General features: G+C 40.9%; 1 protein-coding gene across 3 annotated transcripts; it reads left to right on the top strand.

Moving 5' to 3' along the window:
• The first annotated feature begins 629 nt into the window (after positions 1 to 629).
• On the top strand, positions 630 to 27,352 carry STX16 (syntaxin 16). Of its 3 annotated transcripts, none has more exons than XM_006125330.5 (8): positions 630 to 1,099; positions 12,064 to 12,171; positions 13,757 to 13,897; positions 14,702 to 14,864; positions 17,908 to 17,999; positions 19,684 to 19,827; positions 20,440 to 20,520; positions 24,362 to 27,352. In XM_006125330.5, the coding sequence occupies exons 1-8, from the start codon at positions 1,019 to 1,021 to the stop codon at positions 24,464 to 24,466; spliced, it is 915 nt and encodes a 304-aa protein (XP_006125392.2). In that variant the 5' UTR covers positions 630 to 1,018; the 3' UTR covers positions 24,467 to 27,352. The 3 variants fall into 3 exon arrangements, with proteins under 3 accessions (XP_006125392.2, XP_006125393.3, XP_089625787.1); XM_006125331.5 differs by having other exon boundaries at positions 630 to 1,153; XM_089769661.1 differs by lacking the exon at positions 630 to 1,099 and adding an exon at positions 5,220 to 5,429.

Below are 27,352 nucleotides of genomic sequence, written 5' to 3'. Positions count from 1 at the left end.
ACGATTTTACCCAGAACCTTGCAAAGGCTAGCACTTCTGGAGTCTTGTAATTATACGAGAAGCTCATTTTCTGCACTCCTGGTTGCAATGAAAAGCTGAAGCATGTAAACAGGAAATGCTGGGAAACCAGAAGGCAAATCAGCAGAACCCAACATGTGTGTGTTTAACAGCTCAGGCTTTTAAAGCCAAATCTCATGATTTGGGGGCCTGACACATAGTTTCTGTTTTGGGGTGCCAGATGGTTTCAACAAAAATACGGGACACACTTGATATTACATCACAATCCACATCTTATTTAGAAAATTCCAGACATTTACATTTTCTCAATTTGTTTCCCGAACAGAAAGCTCAAATACTGGACTGTCCTGTTCAAAACCCAACACCTGGCAGCCCTATAACATTCTGCATGCTTTAGCCCACTAACAGTTTGACACTTTCCCCCCTTTTTGGAGCTTAGTCGCAGAGAGGTTAGTGAACCAGCTGCTGCCCTCCCGTTAGGGCGCCCCACTTGACCCCTTTTGCCCCAAACAGTGCAGACTCGGGAGCCCAGCCAGACCGCCCTGGTGCCGGAACGTTAGTGCCGCGGTGCGCGGGCGGGGGGAGCAAGTACTAGTGATGCACAACGCGGAAGTGAGCCGGGCCGCAGTCAGATCCGGGGGGGGAGGATGGATGGAGCCCGGGGCTGCCACACGGGGCCGGGGCGCGTTCCCGCTCCCTAGTCCCTGTGAGTGGCGGGAAGGAGCCGCCGGGGACTGGCGCTGCATCCGCCCCGGGATATCCGGGCTGAGCTAGGGCGGGAGCCCCAGGCAGGCCCCGCGGGGGAGGCTCAGGGGCTCCCGGGAAAGGGGGGGGCACAGGTCTGACCTAGGAGCCGTTAGGTGGGGAAGCCATTGGGGGGCCGGTCGGGGGGCTGTACATCTCGAAGGGGAGTTGAGGAATCCGGGGACCCCTGGGAGTGCAGGGGGGGTTGAAGGCTCGGGCCCCTAGGAGTGCACGGGGCCCCCCTAAAAGTAGAGCCATGGCCACCCGGCGTTTAACAGACGCGTTCTTGTTGTTGCGGAACAACGCGATCCAAAACCGGCAGCTGCTGGCCGAGCAAGTGAGTAGTTACAGCTCCTCCAGCCCTCTGAATTCACGTAGCATGGCTGCTGCGGTGAGTCTCCTCCCTTCATCCTACTGTATCCCACACTGGCTGCTCTAGTGCTATCTGCTTAGGACTGTCAGACAGCAGGTGTCCTCCTTGTCTCCTCCCTCCTCTCTTCATCCCATCTCCTAAGTCACCCCTTCGCCTCACCTTTCTCCCCTTAAACCCCCCTTCCCCTTTCTTCTCCTCACCCTGCTCTTTTTTTCTTACTCTACAAGCTCCCTTTTCTCCAATTGCCTTCCTTCTCTCCTATCTCCTATATGTCCCACACTTCTAACACCACCCCCCTGCCCACTGTCCCTGCCCAATGTAAAATGAATAGAATATATATGTCATTTCTTATTGATCTTCTCTGTTTGCTCCTTAAATAATAAACTTTATTATTATTATTTAAATAGCCTCATATTATCACTAGACATTAAGTTGTTGTCTTTCCTTTTTCTCCTGACCCCGCCCCCTTTTTCAGGTAAAAGGAATAAAGCTATCTTTTTCATTCTGATCTTTTCTCACTTTGTTGTAGGCACTGTTAAAACCTATAATGCAAATTGCCACCGTTATTTTAACCCTTTCTTATTTTGAGACGTTCTCTTTTCTTCCTTTTTCAAAGTAAACAGTCATTTAAACATCATTTGAACTATTTGAAAATACTTTATAGTAAAATAGTAAAAGTAGAAGCTAATTGGACTGCAGGCACAAGAGTACACCTGTGTACACCACTTTGCAGGATGGATGCTTGGAGTGTATTCTCTCCATTGGTAATATATACATAGAGCGCACGCGCGCGCGCCCACACACACACACCCACACACACACCCCCAGCGACTGAGGCCCCAGTTTCAATGCTTTAACTATGAAAAGTGAAAACCTTCCATTTTTTTCCCTTAATTTCTTATTGTTTCCTCTTCTGTGTTGGTTTTTATAGCTTTTGTTGTTTGTGTTCTATTGCAAAGTTGTTATAATACACAGTGCAGATACCACCAAGCATAATCCTCAAGTGCAATCCTCATTCCATACCTGTGGCTGTTTATAAATGGTCTCGTCAAATTCTCGTATTGCTTTGAATCATGTATGAAATAATTATCAAGAGAGTGAGGCTTTTGTAAATGCACATAAACAGGGCCAATTTGAATTGAGTTTAAAAATTGGGTTTCAGTAAGTAATGAAGCACCACATTTGACAGGCCAGCCATGTAGACTTCTGGTTGGTAACTGAAACTATATGGCTGTGTTGACATTGGCGCGATCTTGCGCCAAAGCAGCCGCTTTCGCACAAAAACCTGCTGCCTGTCTACATTGGCAGGGAATTCTTGCGCAAGAACACTGATGTTCTAATGTGTGAAATCAGTGCTTGTGCAAGAACTATGATGCTCCCGCTCAGGAATAAGCCCTCTTGCGCAACTGTTCTTGCGCAAGAGGCCAGTGTAGACAGGCAACATGAATTTCTTGCGCAAGAAAGCCCGATGCGCAAAGGCACATGCCAGTGTAGATGCTCTTGCGTTAAAGAGTATTTGCACAAGATCATGCCAATGTAGGCATAGCCTATTAGTATAGCATTGTGTTCGTCCATTTCTGCTTTTAGGTCAGTCTTCTCATTTATATAGAAAAGCCTCTTCTAAATAAATGGGTCCTCCTTTCTTTCTCTTGCTTTTCATTAATGCATTTTCTATAAGGAGAAACAATAATTAATGCTACAAATTCTGTTCCAACATAGGTGCTGCAGTAGACTAATCTTTGTCCATAGTTAGCTTTATCCCACCTGTCTTTGTACAAGCTACTTACAGTATTACCTTTACAGAATAGTAAAGGTCACACCTAGTAATATATTTTAAATGTATTTTATTCTGGCACTCTGTTTGGCTTTTCTAAAATTGTATTTGTACACATAGTTATTAGAGGTTGTTAAATCACCAAGATTTTTTTAGACATTCTAAAGTTTTAATACTTGCCTAGAAAGGTTACTGATGATGAAAACAAGCATAGAAACAACTGACCAATCAGATTCAGTTTCCATTGAAAAGGTAATGGGATAGTAATACTTAGCACTTGTTTATGCTTTACATTTTCAAAGTCTTTACTGGCATTGTTGGGGAAAAAAACTATTTTGCCAAGTGCTGGTACAAATGCAGCCAACATTGGCAGTGATTGAAAAACTTAACTGTCTCCTTGTTGCCCCATAAGAACATAAGAATGGCCATACTGGGTCAGACCAAAGGTCCATCTAGCCCAGTATCCTGTCTTCCAACACTGGCCAATGTCAGGTGCCCCAGAGGGAGTGAACAAAAGAGGTAGTCATCACATAATTCCTCTCCTGTCATCCATTTCCAGCCTCTGACAAACAGAGGCTAGGGATGCCATTCCTACCCATCCTGGCTAATAGTCATTGATGGACCTAATCTCCATAAATTTATCTAGTCCTTTTTTGAAAGCTGTTAAAGTCCTAATCTTCACGACATCCTCTGGCAAGGAGTTCCACAGGTTGACGGTGCACTGTGTGAAGAAAAACTTCCTTTTGTTTGTTTGTTTGTTTGTTTAAATCTGCTACCTATTAATTTCATTTGGTTACCCCTAGTTCTTATGTTATGGGAACAAGTAAATAACTTTTCTTTATTCATTTTTTCCACACCAGTCATGATTTTATAGACCTCTATCATATCTCCCCTTATTCTCCTCTTTTCTAAGATGAAAAGTCCGTCTTTTTAATCTCTCTTCATATGGCATCCGTTCCAAACCCCAATCATTTTTGTTGCTCTTTTCTGAATCTTTTCCAATGCCAGTCTTTTTCCTCATGTGAAATTAATAGTTGGACCAAGTTAGTAGTGGACAGATGTCTGTTCCATAATTCCTACTTAGTTACATCCATGTTTGTCTCTACAAGAAAGTACAAGCCGGTCCCCAACTTACAGCCACCTCGACTTATGACCATTTGCACTTATGACCAAAGCGGTCGTAAATGCAGGCTCCGAGTTACAAATGCGATCCGCGCTTACGAATAGCGCAGTCGCAATGTAACTCAATGGGTTCCGAGTTACGACCATTCCGAGTTACGGCCAAGCGTTTGGTCCATAACTCGTTTGTAACTCGGGGACCGGCTGTAAAGAACTGCATAGATTGAATTGTCTTCCATTTATCTGTTTGAGGTACCTATCACTACACTTATTAATATAGCATCTATGCAAATTGCCTTTTCCTCTGTAATATGGTGCCTCCGAAGCAGGGTTAAAGCACACTGGCAGGGTGGCAAAGTCTAATTGGTAACTACATTGTTTTTGGATAAACAGGTTCAAGAGTTGTTCATCTACCACCCTTCATAAATACAATAAATTACTGTAAAAAATTATTTTTTATTCTGCATTAGAATAGTTCAGCCTTCTGATACAGTCATGAAATCAATGTAACTGGAATTTTAGCTACTCAGGCAAAGTTTAAATCCTTTTTTTTAATATCTAAAGCTGAGTATATGACTATAAGAGCTATTTAAATGTAGCATGAGACACCGTTTTACCTCTGAAACATTTTGTCCTTGCTTTCAAATTAACATTTGCTTTTAATTTTTCAATTATCCTCCTGAAAACACAGTTGTTAAACTGGTAAAGTTGAAAATATATAGTAGTTGTTCTATATTTTGGTGTTTGGGTGTGGCTTTTTTGTTTGTTTTTTCCCATTTCCTCTTAAAGCGATTGTAGTGCTTATCAGTAAATGTATGTCTTGAGTCATCATTTCAAGCTTTACCCAATAAAAGTATCAAATCATAATGCATACAGGTCCGCCTATCTGTTTCTTGAATCAAATGTGTCAAAGTGTATACTGGATGTTGAATCTTATGGGCACATGATCCTTGCTATATTAAACTGTTCTAGCTCACATTAAACATGTTTTACACAGCAATTCTTCTTTCTGATGGTAATCAAAGTCATATGTTAAATTGCATTTAAATCAATTTCTTGACTTTCTTGATTTTTTTCAAACAATTATTTTCTTGTTTACCAGCAAAAAACCAAAATACATTTTAAAGAAAAATGTGCTTTTGTGTTCCAGGGTAAATACTTATGTAGATACATTGAGAATGCTGTAATTTAATTAGCCATTATTGTTTTAAGATAATTTGTGGTTTGTTCTTGGTAAACAGTCTATTTATTTAAAAAAAATAAAGCTTCAGTACTTTCTCAACTGACTGTACCCTATCTCTGTCCTATGTGTGTGTCTCTGTGTCTCTCTCTCTCTTACCTTTTGCTGTCCCTAAATGGATGGGGCTGATGGAATCAACAAATCATCAGGAGCTGGATGAGGTATTGTTTTTTCATGTTTTGTTCCACCATGGTGCATCTAATATAGATGACTAGAAGATTTACCCAGTATTGCTTGGGTCCTTAACTCAATCAGTTTGGTTTTTTGAAAAATAAAATTTAAAATGTACATGTTTCTTTGGAATCATTGCTCTGGGGTGTGGCTGGGGATTAAGGGTTCAGTATTCAGGCTGCCCTCAGGGAGAGAGGAGTACTCGACCCTCTGTCACCATAGCATCTTGGGACAAGGTGAGAAGTGCCTCTCAGTGGCTGCTGCAGCTCCAGTGGGCACATCTGGGGGATGGGGTGCATGTCCCCCTGCTAGGACAAGTATGGATTCATCTACCCCCTGATCTCCCTAGCCATGGTGAGGAATGTGGCAAACTGTGCACTTTCCCCTCATTCTCTGACAAAGGGGATCAACCAGCAATATTCCTCTATGAATCAGGGTGGGTGGGGGAATCCTGGGGAGTAGGAGGCTGGGCTAAGGCAAACTCAGATGTGGGCCGGGATACGCCCCCAGCCACCCCTTTTCACCTGCCTAGTGATTTTGTGTCTCTTTGGTACGGTTTTATGAGACTCAGTCCCATTCTAGGCTTATTCCATTTACCAGGTATAACCCAAACTCTTTCCTTGTTTTAAGTTATGATAGGAAACTGTATACTGAATTTGGTGATCCTAGTTTTTACCATTTAGGAGTTCTTGAACAGACAGGCAGACTCTGTCAAATATGTAGTAGATGATTAGTTAGAACACTCATATTGTTTTACTGTTAATTTCTGAGATTTAACAGTGTGAGATCAGTGATGTATTTTTCATAATATAAGAATGAGGCAGCTTTTTCATTAGAGTGAAGAAGAGTTTTGTGAGACATTTTGATGTGCAGTGGAGTCATATTACAATATTACTACATAGTTACATAAAACTGTCCAGATTTACTGTGTACACACTGCATATAAAAACTTTATACAGTGAAACCATTAACTATTATTCCTGCTTTTGTTAACTTTAGTAAGCATAGGGCTTATTACTGTGAGTAGTCCCTTAGGATTCAGTGGACTAAGCAGTGTGCGGAGTAACACATGCAGCAGTAGGGTCTTTGGGAGTGTCCTTATTATCAACAGATCTTCAAAGCTTAAGCCTTTAAATCAGAAAAGCATTATATGCTAAAAACAATTAATTTGCACAACTTTTGATTGTCTGCACAGCTACAAAATACACGTTGCCATCTGCTTACACAAAGTATTTGTGGGATTTCTATAATGTGACATCCCCTGTTTACATGACATTTTGAAAAATCTCACCTTCGTGATCACATATAACCCATTTGCACTGGTACAGCAAAATTAAATGCAACCCAATCAACCTACTTTGAAATGCAGCCCAAACAAGATGAACTGAAGAAAATGTTTATCAGTAGCTTTTTCTTAAAGTACAATTATCAAATACCACTCATGCTGCTTTATTTAATTATAAATCCATTCTGTCTCTTTTCAATGTCCTATATAGAAGCCGAGTGTTCCAGTTGTAGTGGCAGCAAAGCTTTGTAGCAATACTTCAGTGGAAATGAGAGGAAGCTGACTGAATTAAATTAGAAAGCATGGTCTAGTGACTAAAGCTCAGGATTAGGAGTCAAGAGACCTACATCTTATTCCTAGCTCTGCCATAAATGTTCTGTGGACAAGTCATTTAACCTTTCCATGCCTCTGGTTACCCATTAGTTTTATAAGGACATTACTTCAAGGCTTTGTGAAAGTATTCTTTTGAGGTACTTTGAAGTAAAATGCTATAGAAATATTAAGTAATTTATGTGATTTACTGTACTACTTGTCTTACCTCAGAGTTTTCTTGTTTGTACAGGCCGGTAATGAGCCTTACTCAGTGTTACTACTTACTGTGTTCATTTTCCTTTTTAATTACAAGTTATTTCAATCACATATAAAAAAAAGAAAAAACATTGAAGGTTGTGTTGCATAAATTGCAAGGTTTCGTCCCCTTGGAGGCTAGTCTGATTTACCCCAAGAAGAGAGTCACACTTTCAGGCTGGGTCCAACTCAAGTTTATTGGTTGCAACCACGGTACGGCTAAGGAACTCAAAGTTCAAATCAGAGCCGACCCCCAACATCTCATATGCAGGGGTTTTTATAGGGTTAACATCCTTCCTGGTTTAGGTGCCTTAACATGATAGGTTACTTCATTTTTGACGTTTAGCATTCCTATAGGTCAGGTTAATTTTCCAAACGAGGTTAAATACAGTGCCTACTTGCTGACTTTGCGGTTACAGCTGTATTACATTCATTCACTCTTGCTGAACAATGGGCAAGCCATACTTCCCTTTTCCCTTTCCTGCTTGAGCCGGTCACAAGTTTAAAGGATGTGGAATCTATCCATATCTCTACTTAACAGAAGACTGGTTTCACCTCCCCTCGTCTCCTTATTATAAGTTATTACCTGTGACAGGCCTTGACCTTTGTCATGTCTTACTCCTATACAAATAGCAAATATATCTAAGCATTAGCAATGTATGTATATTGTACGTGCCCCTCATAGGGGAATCAATGGCTCCGGGGGATTTGACTTCCCTTTTACACATCAGTTGCAACATCTAACTCAGCAAAACAGAACAGATCCAGGTGAATTACTGTGTTCTATGTGTCTAAATCAGTTTCAGATTCTTCTGATGTTGCTAGCTTTTTGGCGTAGATAGGGATGTGATAGTGTAGTTGAGTCAATAATTAACTGATAAGCAAAAGCTTATTGGTTAATGCTATTGACTACATGCATTCCCCCACCACCTAATTTTTTAGAGGGATGGCCAGCAGCCTGGGAGCTACTCCTACCTCAGCTCTGCACTTAAAGTAGTTTAGGAGCCGGGTGGACAACCAGCCCAGCTCAGTCCCAGCTCATGCCAGGACCCAGAAACTCCCAGGACTCGGCATGAGCTGGGACTGAGTGCTTGCAGTGCTAAACCCTTATCGATTAATCATGTAGTCGACAAATTTTTTGTTGACTACACGATTAACGGATTGTACCCTTCTTAACATCCCTAGTGGTAAAGAAGAGTGGCATGAAAGGCACCAAGCAATTGCTAAGGCAAGGAAATAAATGGGCACCTTCCTTCCATCCACTCCACATCTTAAGGACACTGAGGATAAGTAAGAGTATTTCATCATTGATGTCAAATCCTACAACAGATATGCATTAGTATATGTTATGCTTAGAAGAAGCACACTGGACTTTTTCAGGGGATAAGGCAACACGCCATATTTATTGATAATATAACAAAGTAACATGCACGCACGTACACACATGCACTAATGGAATAGTTACCAGTCTGTTGCTCGGCTCAACCTATTGGCCAGATAGCTTGGGTGCGACGAAGGAGCCGTGGTTTTGTCAGTCCGGACTAATGCTCCACTTGGCAGGACGAGAACCTGAAGAACCATACAAGACACTCCATCTTTTATAGGATTTTCCTTGTATGCAAGTATATGGATTTTGCTTGTCAGGCCTTAATCAGTCATTCAGCATCACAGTTTTCCTAAGACATATGCTTATCGGGAAGAAGTTGTTCTCACAGTCATTTGATATCCATATGCTGACGACCTCTTGGGGGTGCTGTCTTTCCAGTGAAAGTTGTTATTGGTTTCCTATCAAGGGGTGCTTGCCACTAACTTCAGGGTTCATCAACTTGCCCCGGTAGTCTGTGTCTTCAGTGTGCTTTCACTTAGTTGATAATTATTTGGTGCTTCTGAGTTTCTGGCCCTTCCTCTGACTATTTGAGCATGCAGTGGCCTTTGCACTTATCTCTCCTAAAACATTCTCGCTTTCATTCACACAAACAATACATTAACACAACTGCAGTGTGAGACAAAAGGGTACTTCTAGTCATTTTACAGAGTTACAAAGTCTTTCAACATTAAACTTCTTTCTATCTGTTACAAGGCCTTACCTAATATTAACATCACTATGCATTACAATATTCCATCCCTCCACTTTAACATCAGAACATGCTAACATCAAACAGAGCTGGAGCTAAGTTAACAAAGCTGCCGGGCCTGTCTGAGGCCTACATCTTATGTTTAAGTTTAATCCAAACCTTTTGCTATAACATACGTTCATTATAACTAACTAACTTATTAGTTACAAAATTCCAGGGCTACACATATCTGAAATCAGAATTTGTCCTTCAGTCGTTACCAGATTGAGCAAAGATGTTATGCTCTTTTTTTATCCTTTATTTTATACTAAGGCTTTATTAGAAGCCTCTTGAAAGTGAAGTGAAACTCTTTTGACCTACACCTATCAGTAAGATTTGGAAAATAAGGCTGCTGCACACTTAGAGTATGTCTACACTGCATTCCTCTTTCGAGAGAGGAATGCAAATGCAGAGGAACAAAATTGCAAATGAAGCGTGGCTTTGAATTTCCCATGCTTCATTTTCATCATCACATCCGGGCACTATTTCTAAATACCCTTTTTTGAAAAAAAAAAAAAACCCACTGTCCAGACGTTATTTCGAAAGAAAATGGTAATTTCAAAAGAAGGGTTTTCTTTCGAAATAACCGCATCTAGACAGTGTTTCTTTTTTTGAAATAGGGTATTTTGAAATAGTGCCTGGACGTGATTATGCAAATGAAGCGTGGGAAATTCAAAGCTGCACTTTATTTGCACTTTCGTTCCTCTGCATTTGCATTCCTCTCTCGAAAGAGGAATGCAACGTAGACATACCCTTCCTCTAAGTGTTTGCAACTCTACAGATAACCTTTGTGATTAGTTCTTTCCTTTTAAAATCTTTCAACTTTTCAAATTTGGTTGCAACCATACTGTGTTTTAATAGAAATCTGCACTTCACTTTAAGTATACTATCTAAGTCTCTTCAGAATGTACTGCACCCTTTCTTTTAAAGCTGATACAACACTGATATAAATAAATCAGTAAACTTCAACTCCCAACAACATTAAATTCTACATCATGATACTCATTAAAATACTTTCTTATTCAAATTCTATGACTCCTACAAATTGTGATGGACACAGGATGTTTTCCTCTTTGTATTTGTGCTGTTTTGGAGAATATACTATGATGCTAGTGGGCAACATTTTAAAGGCTTATTTTCATTATGAGAGTTAATGCAAATGCACATTCAAAATAGTTTTGGGCTTTCTTCTAAAAGCATTTCTGTTGGCAGCTTTGTCTGTATGGTTACTTATTTCCTTGCCAGAGTTGCTCCTGTCATTACTGATTTATTTTAAAGTTACTCCCACAGGCCTTAATTAGGATCAAGGCCCAGTCTTCTAAGCACTGTACAGCTACAAATATACATACAAACTTAGCCCCTCATGTTACAGTCAGCTCCATCTGGGCAGGCCCTTGTTAAAGTCAGTAGAACTCTGCATGGATTCAGTTGTTTGCTGTTGCAGATAATCAGGAATGGGGATAAGTAGACCAAATGCACCAAGCAAGTCCAACATGCAGATTGGAGGATGGGAGGGAGGATAGAGGTAACATATTTACTAGACTTAATATTGCACAAGTGTAGATCATGTATACTAGTTCTGTTATTGTAAATATGCCTCCTAAAAACATAGCCCTTTGAGTTCCATTAAAATTCTCCAATCCCATATAAGGTAATTTTGAGCACATTGCCTGTTTGTATCTCATGTTGTTTACTTTTGCTTTCTCCCCTGCCTTTTCTAGATAACTCCTTTCCCTATCATTATTTAGGGTATGTCTAGACTACATGGCTCCATCGAGGGAGCCATGTAGATTTGTTTATTGGGCAAAGGGAAATGAAGCGGCAATTTAAATAATCGCCGCTTCATTTAAATTTAAATGGCTGATCAGCTGTTTGTCGGCTCAGCGCGCTAGTCTGGACACTCCGTGGTTGACATCAAAGCCCTTTGTCGACCGCCCCGGTAAACCTCATCCCATGAGGTCCTTTTCTTAGGTTCATAGGAAGCTAATGAACGTTATCTTTGGTCATTTGGAAAATTCATACCATTATTTGAGATTATAAAACAATATATTAAAAAATTACGTCCTTGAAATTAAATGAAATTTGAAATTTTTCGATGACGCTCATTTGTAGAGGAATGTGGCCAATATGAGGATCCTGTGGCAACAAGCTCTCAGTAGAGCCAATGCCTTTTCCCTTACTCCAGTTCATGGGCTTCCTGGGTCCCAACTTTGAAGCAGAGAGGAAAATGTGTGACTGTCCATTAGTTGCAGAATGGATTCTGTCTCCCAAATCCTGACAGGACACAAGGTCATTGCTAATTAGTGATGCATCTAACGAAGTGGTTTTTAACCACAAACGCTTATGCCCAAATAAATTTGTGCTATATATATCTTGTTTGTCTCTAAGGTGCCACAGGACTACTCGTTGTTTCCAAATAAATCTGTTAGTCTTTAAGGTGCCACAAGACTCCTTGCTGTGTTTGTGTGAGAAACAAGCCTGTCACTAACGAGTAAACTGTACATGTAATGAATAAACTATGCTCTTAGACCCTTTGTTAAACTGGCTTTTTTAAAGCAAGGATGACATTACAGTGATTACAGATACCTGAATTGGATGTATATAATCTGAATAAACATAGTTTTCTGTCTTTAAATTTGTTGCTTTTACCCTCTGTAGCTTGCTGATGATCGCATGGCACTAGTATCCGGGATCAGTTTAGATCCTGAAGCAGCAATTGGTGTAACAAAGAGACTACCTCCCAAATGGGTTGATGGAGTGGGAGAAGTAAGTTACTTACATGTTATTATTGGGTATAGTTTCTTGTGCAAGGATTTTGTTGCGGAAAATAGCTGTGACAACACTAATGCAGTTTACCGTAGTAGTAATTTACCAAGGAGTTAGTTCAGTGAGGTCTTTTTGTAAATTCGAATGCTGTTTTACATACATAATGTAAGAAACCTGGCTCATCCTACTACAAGTTGAACTTCTCTGGTCTGGCACCATCTGTAGCCCGGCAAGATTTTAGTTAGCCCGATGTCCACTTTTCATGGGTGTGTCCAAGTTTTTAATGATCCATAAAAATTTGTTTACAGCCGTCAGTCCTGGCTCTCAGTGTTCTGTGTATTATTTAGCTCTAACGTTTTCTAAGAGCCTTGTAAGCAGTAGAAGTTTTTGGTAATGCAGCTGGACGCTATTGACTTCTCATGGTCCCGCAAACTCTCTGGTTTGACACTGGTCAGATCCTGAGGGTGCTGGACTAGAGAGGTTCAACCTATAGTACAGATTTCAAAAAGCCTCTCAAAATGTGCTCACAAAATTTACAGTCACCCCCTTTTCTGTATATAAAAACCATGCAATGTGCAAAAAGATGGGTATTCAGCCTTTAAAAGCACAGTCCACTTCTAGCAGACATCTGGCTTATGACCTTACAGTTGTATTTTTCGTAGCTAATTTGATATTATGTACTTTAATTTGTACCATGATGCTTGAAATTCTCAGCGGAGTAGCCATGTTAGTCTGGAAGGATTGTGCCTACAAAAGCTCATGACACAACATTTGTTTTAGTCTGGTGCTGCAGGCCCATTCATTTTTTAAGTTTTACCATTATGCTTGATTTGTATTACACCACCATGTGACACGGGGGAAGGTGTAATCTGGATTTTTCACGTTTCCTTCAAAACTTGCAGTTTTGCTTTTACTATTAGTATTTGATATGTTCTTTCACTCTGGCTATGTCTAGACTGCAGGCTTCTTTCGAAAGAGGCTCTTTCGAAAGCATCTTTCGAAAGAGCCTCTTTCGAAAGAGAGCGTCTAGACTGCATGGAGAAATTTCGAAAAAGCGGCTTGCTTTTTCGAAAGAAAGCATCCAGTGAGTCTGGATGCTCTCTTTTGAAGAAGCCCTATTTACATTGAAGAACGCCTTCTTTCAAAAGAGGAACTTTCGAAAGAAGGCGTTCTTCCTCGTGAAATGAGGTTTACCGCCATCGAAAGAAAAGCCGCGTTCTTTCGAATTAATTTCGAAAGAACGCGGCTTGAGTCTGGACGCAGGGGAAGTTTTTTCGAAAAAAGGCTACTTTTTTCAAAAAAACCCCTGAGTCTGGACACAGCCTCTATTATGGTCCAGTCTAGTGGAATTAGAAATTTGAAAGCACCATAATCCATTGTTTACTGGTGAAGGGCTTATGCTAAATTAAAATGGCAGTAGAGCAACAGGGTTACAGACCACACACTCAAAGGCCAGCGTAAAATGTGGCCTGTTTTTGTACAATGCATGATTCTGTTCAATTAAATCTATGTACAGATATAATTATCTGATATTTGTCAGAACCTTTTCCTCTGGGCATTGCTGTCTTTTTTCCATTTCTTTTAGATTCAAGATGATATCAACAGGATTAAACTGAAGATGAAAGAATTAGCCAGTCTTCATGACAAATATTTAAACAGACCTACTTTGGATGATAGCAGTGAAGAAGAACATGCAATAGAAATTACTACCCAAGAGATCACACAGGTGCAGATAAAATATTTTCAGAGTTCTGAAGCCATTGCTCTGCTTAGGTCTATCCTGATGTGGCACTGATTTGTTTGAAATAAAGTTTACATTTGCTAATTAGTGTAATATTGTGGTTAGAACAGGTGATTGAGCCAGAACTCTTGGGTTCTGTTCCTAGTTCCTCCATTATGTCACTGAGATCCTGAGTGGTGGTGTTGGTCTGTGATCTACAGGTGGTCAGCTGGGATGATGGTGGCTTCTTTTTCTGGACTTATACTCTTAATGACTCTGTGATGACAAGTCATGTACTTGCTCTGTGCCTCAGTTTACCCATCTGTAATATAGATGTTAAATTCCTTGCAGTAGTATTGTGAGGCTCAAGTAATTCATGTTTGTAAAGGAGTTTTAAAATATAAAATAGTATTACTAATATGAACCTCCATTCTGAGCAGAAATAATTGCTTTCTAATGGAGTAAATATTGTTTTTGAGTGGAACAATCAGTATGCTCTCTTGAATGCCTTTTTAATTCACAAAGTAAGTACCATGATGTGCTTAACCACAAATCCGTTAATCCATTACAAAATCTAGTTTACAGAAAACTTCAGCTTACATTTAGCTGCAAATTTGTTTGGATTTTAGTCTTCATCTGTGTGCTGTATTTTTATATCCATTTAAATGACAGCCTGGACATCAATGTTCTTTACTTCTCTTTAAAATATCCTTATGTTGAAATATTACAGTCCTTCATATTCAGCATTTGAGACATGTGATAATTAAAATGTGTTTACTATTCTTTGACTAATGGGAATTATTTTTTCAGCTATTTCACAGATGCCAGAGAGCAGTGCAGGCCTTGCAAAGCAGGTCACGTAATTGTACAGAACAAGAAGAACGTGTTCTCAGAAATGTAGTGTCTTCCTTAGCACAGTCCCTTCAGGAACTATCCACCAACTTTAGGCATGCACAGTCTGACTATCTCAAACGTAAGCATCCGCAAAGACATGTAGTACTAAGTGCCTTCTGTCTGCAAAGTATTAAACAAATACTCTTGTCCTATTCCTTTTGTGCTATGAAAATGGTATCCCCATTTTCTAAGTTGAGGAAACAGAAGCACAGAGAAGTTAAGTGACTTGGTCAAGATCACAAAGAGCTAGTAGTAGATTCAAGAGTTCCTGGCTCTAAGTCCTGTTCAAACCACTTAACTGCCTCCTTTTATTCTTATTTACTTATAAAACAAGTGAATATACTTAGCATGTTCTTGCTACAAGTATGTGATCTAAATATGAGTAAAGTCTTATGTACAGACTAATTTACTCTGCAATCAGACTTAGGTAGTCTCAACTTTTTTTCGAATTACGTTTTGCGGAACACTTATGGTGTACAAATTGCTTGTAAGTCATCTGCAGAACTGCTTTTGTTACATTGGTGAAGCAGCTGTTAGTCTTCAGTCAGTGGTGCTTGCTGTTAGTTGAATCCTAATTCAAGACCCTTAGGACTTGCAAAGGTGTGTGTGGACAAACTAAAGTAAAAATATAGCAGGATGCCACATGGCTGCTTCGTACCTCTCTTTGGTTTAAGTTCTGTTGAGCTTTTTGATAGAAATAAAACAGTGATTATATTTGAGGCTGATAAAATTAAAGTAGTATTTAAAAAACATGTTTAAAAACCAAATTGCAAACTGACTACAGAGATTAGAGTAGAGGGAGCTGTGGGCAACAAATGGAGACTGATTGCTAATAAATGTTCATGTCCATAACCCATAGAGGAGAGAGAACACAGATGTAAAATGGAATGTGTAATATACCACATATATAATGTGCAGTATCCAAAATTCTGTAAGTAGGCAAATGCACCAATTTATTTTTGTCTTGTCTACTTAATATTGGTCTAATAATATCTCTTCATCCTGTACCCCAGCATTATAGCTGCCACAAGTAACATTTGGGATCATGACTAAGAGGAGACATGCACTGAAAGGATTTCTTTGCTAGAAAATAGCCCCTGACAGAGAGAAAGAGAAAAAGAGAATGTACCTACTTAGGTACGTTAGGGACCACATCACCTTCATATATGTATTCACTCATCACCTCTAGCTTTGCTCAATCCCAAAAATATGCTTTTCTGAAGAAAAGACATAAAATACTTTCGTAAAAGATGGGGCAACAACGAAAAAACTCATTTAATTTGATCTGCTAAATGTTAGAGCATGTTAAATTACTTGGAAGTTCACGGAACATAATGATTTTAGAGTTGCTGATCTAAGCAGAATTTTGGGTAGTCATAGTTGTCATGCTTTGTAAATAGCAGTCTGTAAATGCTAATTAAAATTCAGTGCATGTACCAGAGGCAGCAAGGGAGAGGAAAACAGGAGCCAGGGCCACCTCCCTTTCCCCCTCTGCTGTCTCTCATAAAGGAGAGTAGGGGAGGCTGTTGCGACGAAGCCCCTGTCCATGGCAGCTCGGGCTGGCTACGGACAGGGGTTGCTGCCGGAGCTGCCTCTGCTTGTTGCCAGCCCGGGCCACCACGAACAGCTGCTGGACCTGGTGACTGCTGTGGCTCTGCCTTTTAAATAAGTAAGAGCCAGGCAGACTGACCCTTTTTAATGTAGTAGAAGCCTCCCGGCAGACCCGCAAAAGTCCTGGAGCCAGTGTGAGCTGGGACCGCTCAGTTCCAGCTTGCTCAGGCTGTAGGGGCCACCTTCATTGCAGCTCTGCCTTTTAAATGTAGCAAAAGCCACAATGCTCCCAGAGCCGGCGTGAGCTGGAACTGCTCAGTTCTGGTTCACGCCGCCTCCAGGAGCTACCCCCGCTGCAGCTCTGCAGAGCACCTCTCTTTATTGACTAATCACATAGTCAATGTTAATTGTATTGATTACACAAGGAGTGGGCAAGATACCTCTTGCGCATCACATATGACCCGCAGAGCCCCCTGCCAGGATCCTCAGGCATGCAGCAGCCATGTGCCTTTCTGCTCTGGAGGGAGGGGAAAGCTTCATGTGATGCCCCCCAGTCCCAGCCCAATCATCAGCTCCTATTGACCAGAAACAATCAGCCAATAGGAGCCGAGAGATTGGCCTGGGGCACAGGGGCAGCACAAGCCTCTTCCCCATCCCGGAGCTGAGCGCCACATGGAGGGAACAGCCTGCAGTTTTAAGCAATCTGGGGCTACAGCAAGCAGGGAGCCCAGCTTGCCTTGTGGGAGCTGCAGGGCTGCTGACCGGGAAATGCTTAGGTAAGCGCCTCCCAGCCAAAGCCTACCTCCTGCACCCCAACTCCCTCCCCCAAGTCACCAGCCAAACCCCCTGCACCCTACTGCCCCAGGTCAGAATGCCATCCCAGTCCCCTCCTGCAGCTCTCCCCCAGGCCAGAATCCTCTCCTGCATCCACATTTCCTCCCAGACTCTGCTCCAGGTTGCCACCCAAACCCTCTGCAGTCTGCACCCCCTTTTCCCTTTCTCTCCGGTCACAGTTCCCTCCCAGACTTTGCATCCCATCCTAGAGCCCCTGTCCTAGGCCAGAATCTTCTCCTGAATCCATACTCCCTCCCTGACCCTACACCTCAATCCCCTAATCCAGATTACAAGATCCTCCTTCATCCAAACTCCCTCTCAGACCTCACACTGTCTCCTGCACCCCAGTCCCTTACCCTGTGCTCTCTTCTGCACCCAACCTCCATCCTAGACCCTGCATCTTCTCCATGGAAAAGTGCGGTGCTTGACCACTTTCCAAAATCTTGGAGAGCCACCCCTCCTCCCCCAAAAAATTATTGCCCACCCCTGGACTACAAGATTAGCCAAATACCTGCTCCTTAAAATCCTTATGAATAACATGATATTGCTCTGCATAAATGACTTTTCCTCTCCTGCACATTTCTTATGTCCTCCTTAAGCATCTGTGAAAATATTATTTCACCTATTGTGAATTATTTCAGAATGTTGTATTTTAAAATGGCAATAGTGGATCTGGGTGTCTTACTGCTTTGTGAATCTGAATATTATATTCAACCACAATGCTTGTCTTTTTACAGGCATGAAGAATCGAGAAGAAAGATCCAAGCATTTCTTTGACACATCAGTCCCACTTATGGATGATGGAGAGGACAATACTCTTTATGACCGGGTAAGTTAATAGGAGTTAAGTGAATTGTACTGGAGAGTGGGTTTTTATATTTGTTTTTACTGTGGTGTTAAATATGAGAAGCAATCTCATTTTTGATTGTCTGATATATACATCATGCCACATGGGAGTTCTAGCTTGCAATTTATTTTAGTGTTCCAAAGGGATCAGGGCTCCTGGCTGCCAGCAGCAGCAGCCGGAGCCCCAGACACTTTACATTGCTGCAGGAGCCCAACATGGCCTGCTCCGGGTGGTACTGAGGGCTGGCGGGAGAGGGAGAGGACGCGGTGGGCCGTGGAATGCTGAGGGCTGTCTGCCTCCACCTTGCCCCTTCTGCCCAAGGTCCTACCCCTTCTGGGAGCATAGAGCCCCTCCTCCACCTTGTCCACAGGCCCAGCAATTCCGTCAGCTCCTTTGCTGCAGAGAATTGTCATTGGCAAGCATGATGGCAGCTTCAAATGGATAGTGGCAATGTCCAGTTATGAATTGTGATACCTTTGGCTCTGTTTGCTCTTGACAGAGAAGTTAACGTTTTCTGCACAGACCTTATGGAGCAGAGTTTCAAAGAATGGGTCCAATTTAATGCTTTAACTCTATCTCATCTAGTTGATATATTGCACAATATATGTCTCCAGGGTCAGTAGGGCTGACAGACTGACTGGGCCCCGGGATATGGCCAGGGGGGCCTGCTCTTTGCACCAGAGGTGGGTGGCTCGGCTGGAAGGGGTGGGGCAGCACCACTTGGAGAGCACCAAACCTCCGGCAGGCAGCCCTCAGTGCTGTCAGGAGCGCAGCATTCGGCACTCCAGCAGCAGTTTGAAGGACACGGGGCTCCGGCTTCTGCCAGGCGGCAGTGGCTGGGAGCTCTGGGCCCTTTTGGTCCTTGGGAAACTGCCCCACTTTGTCCCTCCATGTTGGCGGGCCTATCCAGGGTTACCACATATGTCAATGCGTCCCTAACAAGTGCCCACGTTAATGTTTCAAGAAACTGCGTACTTCTGCTATGTCAGTGTTTCTCAGTATGCCTCTGTTCCTTAGTTGGCACTGCAAAACACTACAGCCTCCAATGCTAAAGGATTAAGTGGTGAATTTTTGGGAAATATGGTGCACTGTATTTCAACTAGCATAATAGTAGTGTGTCACTTGACCACTACAAGAAAGCCCTGGGTTCATTTTCAGACTTCGTAGTGCATGGGAGATAAAAACATAATGGGCGATTAAAAATAGTAATGTCTGTGTAATACAAAAAGATTCTGCTAACACAGTCATTGCTGTAATACACACTTTAGCAGCAGTTGATCTTATGAGATGTTCTGAACTCCAAGAATTGAGCAGATAGCCAAAACTACTATTGACACGTATATCACTTCCTGGTTTATACATGTGGCCAAATGCTTTCAGACAGATTTGTATGCCCCATTGATATTTTAACTGCTAGCCTATATTTGGTATGCAAGTTTCTTATTTTAAACATCTCTACCAGAAATGCTGATGACAATCCAAATTATTTTTGTGACAGCCCTAAATCTGAAACATATGTAATGCACAATTGCTCACTAAGATTCTTTTCTGTGGCTGCTATGGAAATTCCAAAGAGGTGGCAACATTAGGATGACAATAGTTTACTACTACCAAAGTTCCATGTTAATTATGGCTAGCTCCTCATTTAAATTGTCTATTTCTACAGGGTTTTACAAATGACCAGTTAGCATTGGTGGAAGAAAACACATTAATGGTGGAAGAGCGGGAACGAGAAATTCGCCAGATTGTACAATCAATCTCTGATCTTAATGAAATATTTAGGGACCTTGGAACAATGATAGTGGAACAGGTGTGTGAACCGATGGTATTAGCACTACAGATAGAGCTGGTAGCCCTGCTTATTATTAAGGTTGCCTGGCAGTGCTCACTGTAAGGCCCTCTTTTCAATAGCTCACAATTTTGCCAAATTTTAACCTTTTGGGCAGTAATATTCCATGCTTGGTGTTATAGATTACCAGTTCAGCCTACTAGTTTTTCCCTTTGATATTTGCATACCCTTTGCTACTTGTTTCCCGCCCCCTTCTTTTTTTTCTTCCCTCCCTCCCCTATTTATTTTAGGTCTGCACATCCTAAACTCAAAACTCTGGTCACCTGAAAAAGTGGGCTGTGCCCACGAAAGCTCATGATACCATCTACATATTTTGTTAGTCTATAAAGTGCTACCAGACCATTTGTTGTTTTTTAAGTTTATCCTGTGCAGACTAACTTGGCTACCTCCTGAAGCATACCTCATCAAGCTAGTGTGCATTACTCTCCCTTCCTCCCATGGTTTCTGGCTAGGGAAAAATATGTTTGCCCACATTAAAAACCCTATTTATCACCCTATTATTAATTGTAACTTATTGTTCTGTAAAATTTATTTAGGTTAAGGTTCATGCTCATTATAACTATTTGTATTCAGGGTACAGTGCTGGACAGAATTGACTACAATGTTGAACAGTCGTATATAAAAACTGAGGAGGGATTGAAACAATTAAATAAGGTAAACAGAGAGCACGTTTAAAATGCTTTGTCATGTGATACTCTTTAATTCTTTTAAGAAGATTGTTCAAACACCATGACCAAATTTAAAAAACAAAACAAAAACAACTGGTACCTTTTCTGTCGCATACCACTGTGGCAATTGTGGATGCAACAGCAAGTGAACCTTGATTCCTAGAATTAGGCACCACATTCATAGTTGAGCACCTAAATATAGGTTGTCTGATGAGTTGTTGAGCCCTGTGCCGTTTCCACAGAAAATCCCTCACGTTCGGTGTCCAGGTTTGCAAATGTTGGCCTTTGAGAGCCAAAAGTTGGCCTTTGGATTTAATATACAGGTGATGTTTTTGTGGGGCTAACAGTAGGTGCTTTCCTTTTTTTCCACAGCATCTGCTAGGATTTAAGTCAAACCTCATGCTTCTGCTCTGAACATTAGGCTAATTCTATACTAGCAAGTTTTGTCAACAAAACTTAGGTTGACACTCAAAAGTTGCCAAAAAAATTGGCAGAGGGTGTTCGCTCTTGCTCCCGCTGTCTACAGATCATGCCCACACTGAGGGGAACATCATCAACAGTGAGCAGTGCCCTTTGGGTATGTATCCCACAGTGCAGAGATCTTGGGATTGTGCATCTTGGGATTTCCTTGAAATTCTTCCACAGCCTCATCAGCTGCTGAGAGCAGAACCATGAGTAGCTCGGTGAGCTCTCCCTGCTGAGGAATGTCAGAGCAGCACAGCAGCCTGTCCCCCTCCCATTGCAGCAGCCTGTCTGCTGCTGTGTTCCTGGTGCAGGATAGAACAGGAGCAGTCCAATGATTTGCTCTTTGGTTGTTCCTCAAAGGGAGCAGCTCACTCAGCTGTCAGACACTTCCCAAAGCTTTGAAAGTGAAGAGTTACATGCCCGCAGGGCAGCACCGATCACACTGAGCAGAGTGATCAAGACAGGCATTCTAGGGTACTGACAGAAGCCAGATCTGTCAACAAACAGCAGAGTCTATACTGGCTCTTTGTCAACAATAAAGGGAGGGAAAAAGGAAAAAAAGTCTCTTATAGGTGTGGAAGTTTTTTGTTGCTGAAACTGGGTTTATTTTTCTGACAAGCTGCATTGCAGTGTATATACTCACAGTTTTGTTGCCAGAAGGCAGTTTTTGGCTACAAAGCTTGGTAGTGTAGCCACACCCTTAGCTTTGAAGTAGCTAAAAAGCTTGGACTCCAGCAAAATAATACAAAAAGGCTTTTTTTTAATATAGGATTTTGTTCTATTAGTTTCATGGCTGGTAACAAAAAAGGAATGAGATGTTTATGCTCAAACTCAGAATTTCAGTGGACCATTATATTTTGGAAACTTGGAAGTCTAATTATAACAAACTCAGTCTTTTCATATAATTGCAGATTTCTGATACATTTCCAGCCACAAAAAAAAAGCGCCATTAGAGAAGAGCATAATACATTTGCTTTCTAGTTCTTTTCCTGCTTGTTTATAAAGATGAATTGGTAACCACTGAAAACATGGCATGCATCCTCTGGCTATAATTACTAAAGTAATGACTATCAGTTTGCACAAAATAGGCTAGAAATAAATACGTGATCAGAACTGGAGAGATGTAGTAATTGTTAGTAACCCACACGTAAGTCCCTTGGGGCACGCTGATTAGAACTTGGATCCTTAGTGCAATACGCATTGTATACTGACTGTTTTCAGTACATGTGGGCTGTAGCTAAGCACTTGAGTGAAATCTAAGTCATAAAAGATATATATGAAAATCATCCTGATATTGTAAAACATAAAAAGTTCCTGCTATTTTCAGTACATTTGGTATCTCTTTTTAAGGCATATGTTATCAATTCTCTTGTTTCCTAATGTTTCTCCTTAGTAACAAAATGAAAATTACCCACGCCATTATTTTGGGATACTCTGAGGACCAGATTTCCAAGCTAATTAGGTGTGCAAGCATGTGGACAGCACATCAAATAATTGCATATGAAAGTGACTGGTTAACATTTCTTGACTAACACTATTACACATTTCTCATAAACATTTTTAACATTTTTCATTTTCTTAAAACATTGTTATGGTCTTTAATTTTTTTTATTTAAGAAATCAAAACAAGAATTGTTTAGTGTTGAGTTGAAAATGTTAGTTTTGACTTTTTTGGTGTGCATGTCTCTCCCCCACCTAATACCTAAAGCGGGAAAATGGAGAGAAGGTGTGGGATGTGGCAGAAAACTGAAAATCCAATCAAAAGAAAAAATTTCCAATTCCAATTGAAACTAAAGGACATTTTTCATTTTGTTACATCAAAAAACACGTCAAAGGAAATGAAGCATTTTTGTGAGATTTTCATTTCCTTCAAAACCTACTTTTGTTAAAATAATACTAAACATTTTTTGAAGAATTTTTGACCAGCTCTATAGCTTAGAGACATTTGTAGGCACAATTGCCTGATTTGTGTCCACAACTTAGGTAATTTCTGCACCTAAACAATCTTAAAATTCTGAGTTTAGTTATCATTTACTCTTTTAGCTGTGTTGCCTCTGTTCTCTGAAGTAATATTTTACACAGCACCCTGTGGGATATACAGCTCTTCCAAGAACTAAAGATATGCAGAGTATGGATAAAGGAATAGTTGAAGACTTTCATTCCCTCCCCACTTGCTGCCTCTGTATCAGAGGCAGCCGGCGGGGAGGAAGGGGAAGAAGAGCAGAAGCTGGTGCTGGGGGTAGCTGACTTAAAAGCTAGTTCTCCCCAGCACTGTTGCCGTGATGCTGCCTATCCCCTACTCCCCGCTGCTGACTCTATCAGAGGCTGGGGTGGACAAGGGCTGCTGCCGCAAAGCAGCCCCTGTCTGCAACGACCCAGCTTTGGGCAGGAGCTGCTTCGTCGCAGCTGTCTCTGTGCATGGGGGTCCCAATGGGAAGTTGTGACACCCTCCCCCTCCACACACAAGGACTGCTTTCACTAAGCAGCCCCTGTGTGCAGGAGAGCCTAAATCCCCACTGGGTCCCCTGTGCACAGGGGCAACTGCTAGCCGGGCAGGCAGCCCAGCTCGTTCTGGCTGGTGCTGGGTGTGAGACAAAACCCCACTGCCACTCTGCAATTTAAAATGTAGTAGGAGCCAGGGGGCAGGCTGCCCGACTCCTACTGACTTCTAAATTGCAGAGTCACAGCGGGATTTGGTCCTGCACCTGGTGTAGTTGGAACTGAGCTGGGCTGCCTATCAATTAATCATGTAGTCAATAAAAATTCTTTCAACTACTCGATTAGTTAAATACCCACATTTTAACATTCCTATTGCACAGCCAAACTTTAATTGACAAGAGGTCAGATTCTATGATGTGAAGTTTCCCTTTGATATGAATAAAACTAATGTAGCTAAATGGGGTATTAGTATATACTTGTCTTCAGCACATATACGCCCAGTTAAAGATGCTGACATGAGTTATTGAGTCATAAGGCTATGTCTATATTGTAGTTAGCTGACATGGGCCAGCCACTGAGTGTTTGAGTCAAATTTGTGGGGCTCTGGCAGTTGGCTGTGAAGTTGTGTAGACATTTGGGCTCAGGCTGTATCCCAGGTTCCAGTCCAATCCCAAACATCTACACCACCATTATACAGTTCCACAGCGCGAGCCTGACTCAGCTGAACAGGCCAGCCACAGATGTTTAATTGTGGCATAAATGTATCCAAAGTGGCCACGTTGCAGGATATTGTGAAAATTACAGACATAAATATAGTGTAAGAGTCTAACGATTGTCTAGATCCTAAACATGGATCATGTCCTGGTCTGCTTTTGAGCAGTGTGGAAATCAACATACTAACGACCTTTCTTTTGTTTCTATAGGCTGAGCAATATCAGAAGAAGAATCGGAAGATGCTTGTCATTTTAATTTTATTTGTAATAGTAATTGTCCTTATTGTTGTCCTTGTTGGTGTAAAGTCACACTAGGTAACAGTTCTATGATTTTCTTATTTTTGTGTGTATGTAATTTTTTTCCTACTCTGAAAGGATGGACCTGCACTCCAGAAAGTTGCCTTTGAATGTATAAGCCCTACTGGTTTTAAAGTCCATGCAGTGTTTCAGTAGAACTCTTCGCTATACATGCTTCGGTGATATGAGAGGTGTTTGTAAAACTTGTACAGAAAATGTCAGGACAATTTATAAGGCTACCAAATTGGTCATCCAGTTCTTTATCCAAACACTTGGAATACTGTGCAGTATTTTAAAAAATATGGAAAATAAGAGTAGAAATTTACAAGAAAGAACAATAATTAGTATTTTACTATGTGCAAAAAAGCGCTGTTCTTTGTGTCTTACATTGCAATTTTGTAAACTAGAAAGGTTTTTATGGGACTATGATTTAGAGGTTAAATGCCTTAAAAGATGCACAAAATTCTAACTGATTTCACATATTTTCTCCAAATTTTTAAAAAATATATTTGAATTGACTATTGAAAAAGAAACCTCTTAAAACAGAGCATAATTCAACCCCTGTGATCTGAATTTAGATTTTGCACCATTAGTAATGATCAAGGTAGTATCTGAAAGTGTACATAACAAGACTTAATCACTGGTATAATCTAACATGTATAATTAATTAAAGTGACTTCCTAAGCCTAAATAATCATAGGGATATTTTTTCCTTATCAAAAGATCATGCACAATATTTCTATTGCAAATGTATTGGTTATATTTAAAGTACATTTGGCTACATTAAAATGGTTTTAATGGTTAGTACTAAACCTGGAAGAGAGAGGAAATTCTCCTTCTAGCCTCCTGTATCTTTCATTTATTTCCCTCCATCAGGTGTCCCACAAGTAGCTCCAAACATTTACAGTACATCTAGCCATGCACTCAATCTACATGAGTATTTCAGTATTGGTATAATATGTATTGCAGTCATTGCCCCTGGCCAGACTTTTTCAGGGACAAGTTTAAGGTGCAGTATTGATCATGACTCAAATTCTGTACTAGGATTTTTGATTTGCTGTGAATTGGCAGCAGTGCAATTTGCCATAGATCATGTAGGGGAGAGAGAGGAAAAATCTTGAGCAGTGGAATATTAATGGTTTAATATGGTCCAAAGCGGTGTTCAATTTTAGGGACATTACCTTACTGTCTTTAACAAGGCTTTTCTGTATTGAAGATTTGGTTTTTCTAAGGGGCTGTAGCTTGTGTTAATGGCCACTTTCTGTTCTGATTTGGCCAGTGGTCTGCATGTGCTTGCACTGATGTTGTGCCCAAAGCCACTGAAGCTCAGATACACAATATAATGAGTCTAAAGTTGTACATGGGGGATTAGGATCTTCTGTCCATATCAGTGCACAGACCTTTTCATGCCATCCACCAACCCCTACTTAACCTAGTAATGATGATATGTATGGGTCTTCCTTGGCATATTAAGATATGGCTCTTTTATAAAGTATTTCTAGCTAGCTACCATATAGAGCTTCCTTTGACAAGATCTTCAGTCAGTAGGGGGATTAGGGTATCTGTTTACTCACTGGAATATTTCAGTTTCAGTTCCAAGTCTCTAGTTGTCATATATGTCAATCAAACAGGACAAATTGACTCTCGTGGAAAGAGATCTACTAATGAAGAGGCTATTCCCTCCTTCCTGCTCCGCCAACCCCTCCCCTCCTCTGAAGAATTGCAGTTAGTAGCTGCAAGGCAGAGGAGATGCATGGAGGGACTTGATAATGATTAGTCCCAATAATGGTTGTTTTCTATATTAAAAATGGAGAATATATTGTAGGCTAAAGAGATAGTCCCTAGCATGTGCTTAAATTACTGTCTTGCAAGATGAATGTGCCAGGGAACTTTCTTGGAACTGGACTAAATTTCACATTTTCTCAGTCTCCCTCAGTTGGGAGAAACATTTGTTGTCCTTTATGAATCAGGCAGATGATAGGAGACTAATGGGAATGTGGCTCATTTAAGTTTCACAACTGGCTTAGTGAGGGCCAAATCCATAATACAAAGTAGTGTATGAAATGGAAAATAATTCTGAGCTCATAGTTGGCCTTCCATGCAGCACCACTACCCACAGAGTTACACACTCTACAGACATTTGGAAATCTTGCTGATTAAAGTGTCACTTCTGAATACCTCATTCCTTGGGCTGAGCGCATATTTAGAAAATGCATATTCGATATGGGGAACAGGGCAAAATAAATTTGTTGGGTGACTGGATGGTTGTTTGGATTGGTGCTGGAATATGGGGAGCCATTCACCATATAGGTTATTGGTTGAAATCTGCTCCAAGTTGGTAGCAACCTTTAGTCACTTTCACCAGATGGATAATGCATGGCCTGTGTGGAATAAGATAATTTCAGGCCAGTTTCACAAACTGGCATCAATTGGGACATTCTGCACATTTTAAATGATAGGCTAGTGAGACTGGACTATCATCCGGCCATGAAATGTGAGACACTGGGAATCCAGGCTCTGTTTCTACTCCCCTTATTTGTTTTCTGGGTAGAGAGGATTTGGTCTCCAAAAACTGACAAATGAGATTTTTTTTTTTTTATCAGCACACAAAATTCACCTACACGGTTTGTAAAAGGCAGGATAAAATTCTTGTTTTGTAGCTGGTGTGCGCTCCCCAATGTTGGCATAGAACTTTCTGATGACTGTGATTTAAAACTACTGTCTCCTAATTGTGTTACTGCTATCTGCCTCATATGGTGTGTAGCAGTGAACATTGCTTTAATTTAATATACTGTATTTGCAACTTTCACTCTCAGATGTTATTTATTTGTCTTGACCAGTGTTTTTGATATTTTCTCCTAGCTGATGAATTTAAAGGCATAATAAAACAACACTTCAAATTAA

The sequence above is a fragment of the Pelodiscus sinensis genome, chromosome 17 (assembly GCF_052426305.1).
Source record: "Pelodiscus sinensis isolate ZL-2025 chromosome 17, ASM5242630v1, whole genome shotgun sequence".
Taxonomy (NCBI): Eukaryota; Metazoa; Chordata; order Testudines; family Trionychidae; genus Pelodiscus; species Pelodiscus sinensis.
This window is presented reverse-complemented; position numbering and strand designations above follow the sequence as displayed.

Coding starts and splice junctions, on each gene's coding strand:
- STX16 (XM_006125331.5), top strand. CDS start 1,019: ATGGCCACCCGGCGTTTAACAGACGCGTTCTTGTTGTTGCGGAACAAC. Junction 1,154..12,063: donor CACGTAGCATGGCTGCTGCG/GTGAGTCTCCTC, acceptor TACCCTCTGTAG/CTTGCTGATGATCGCATGGC. Junction 18,000..19,683: donor ACAATACTCTTTATGACCGG/GTAAGTTAATAG, acceptor CTATTTCTACAG/GGTTTTACAAATGACCAGTT.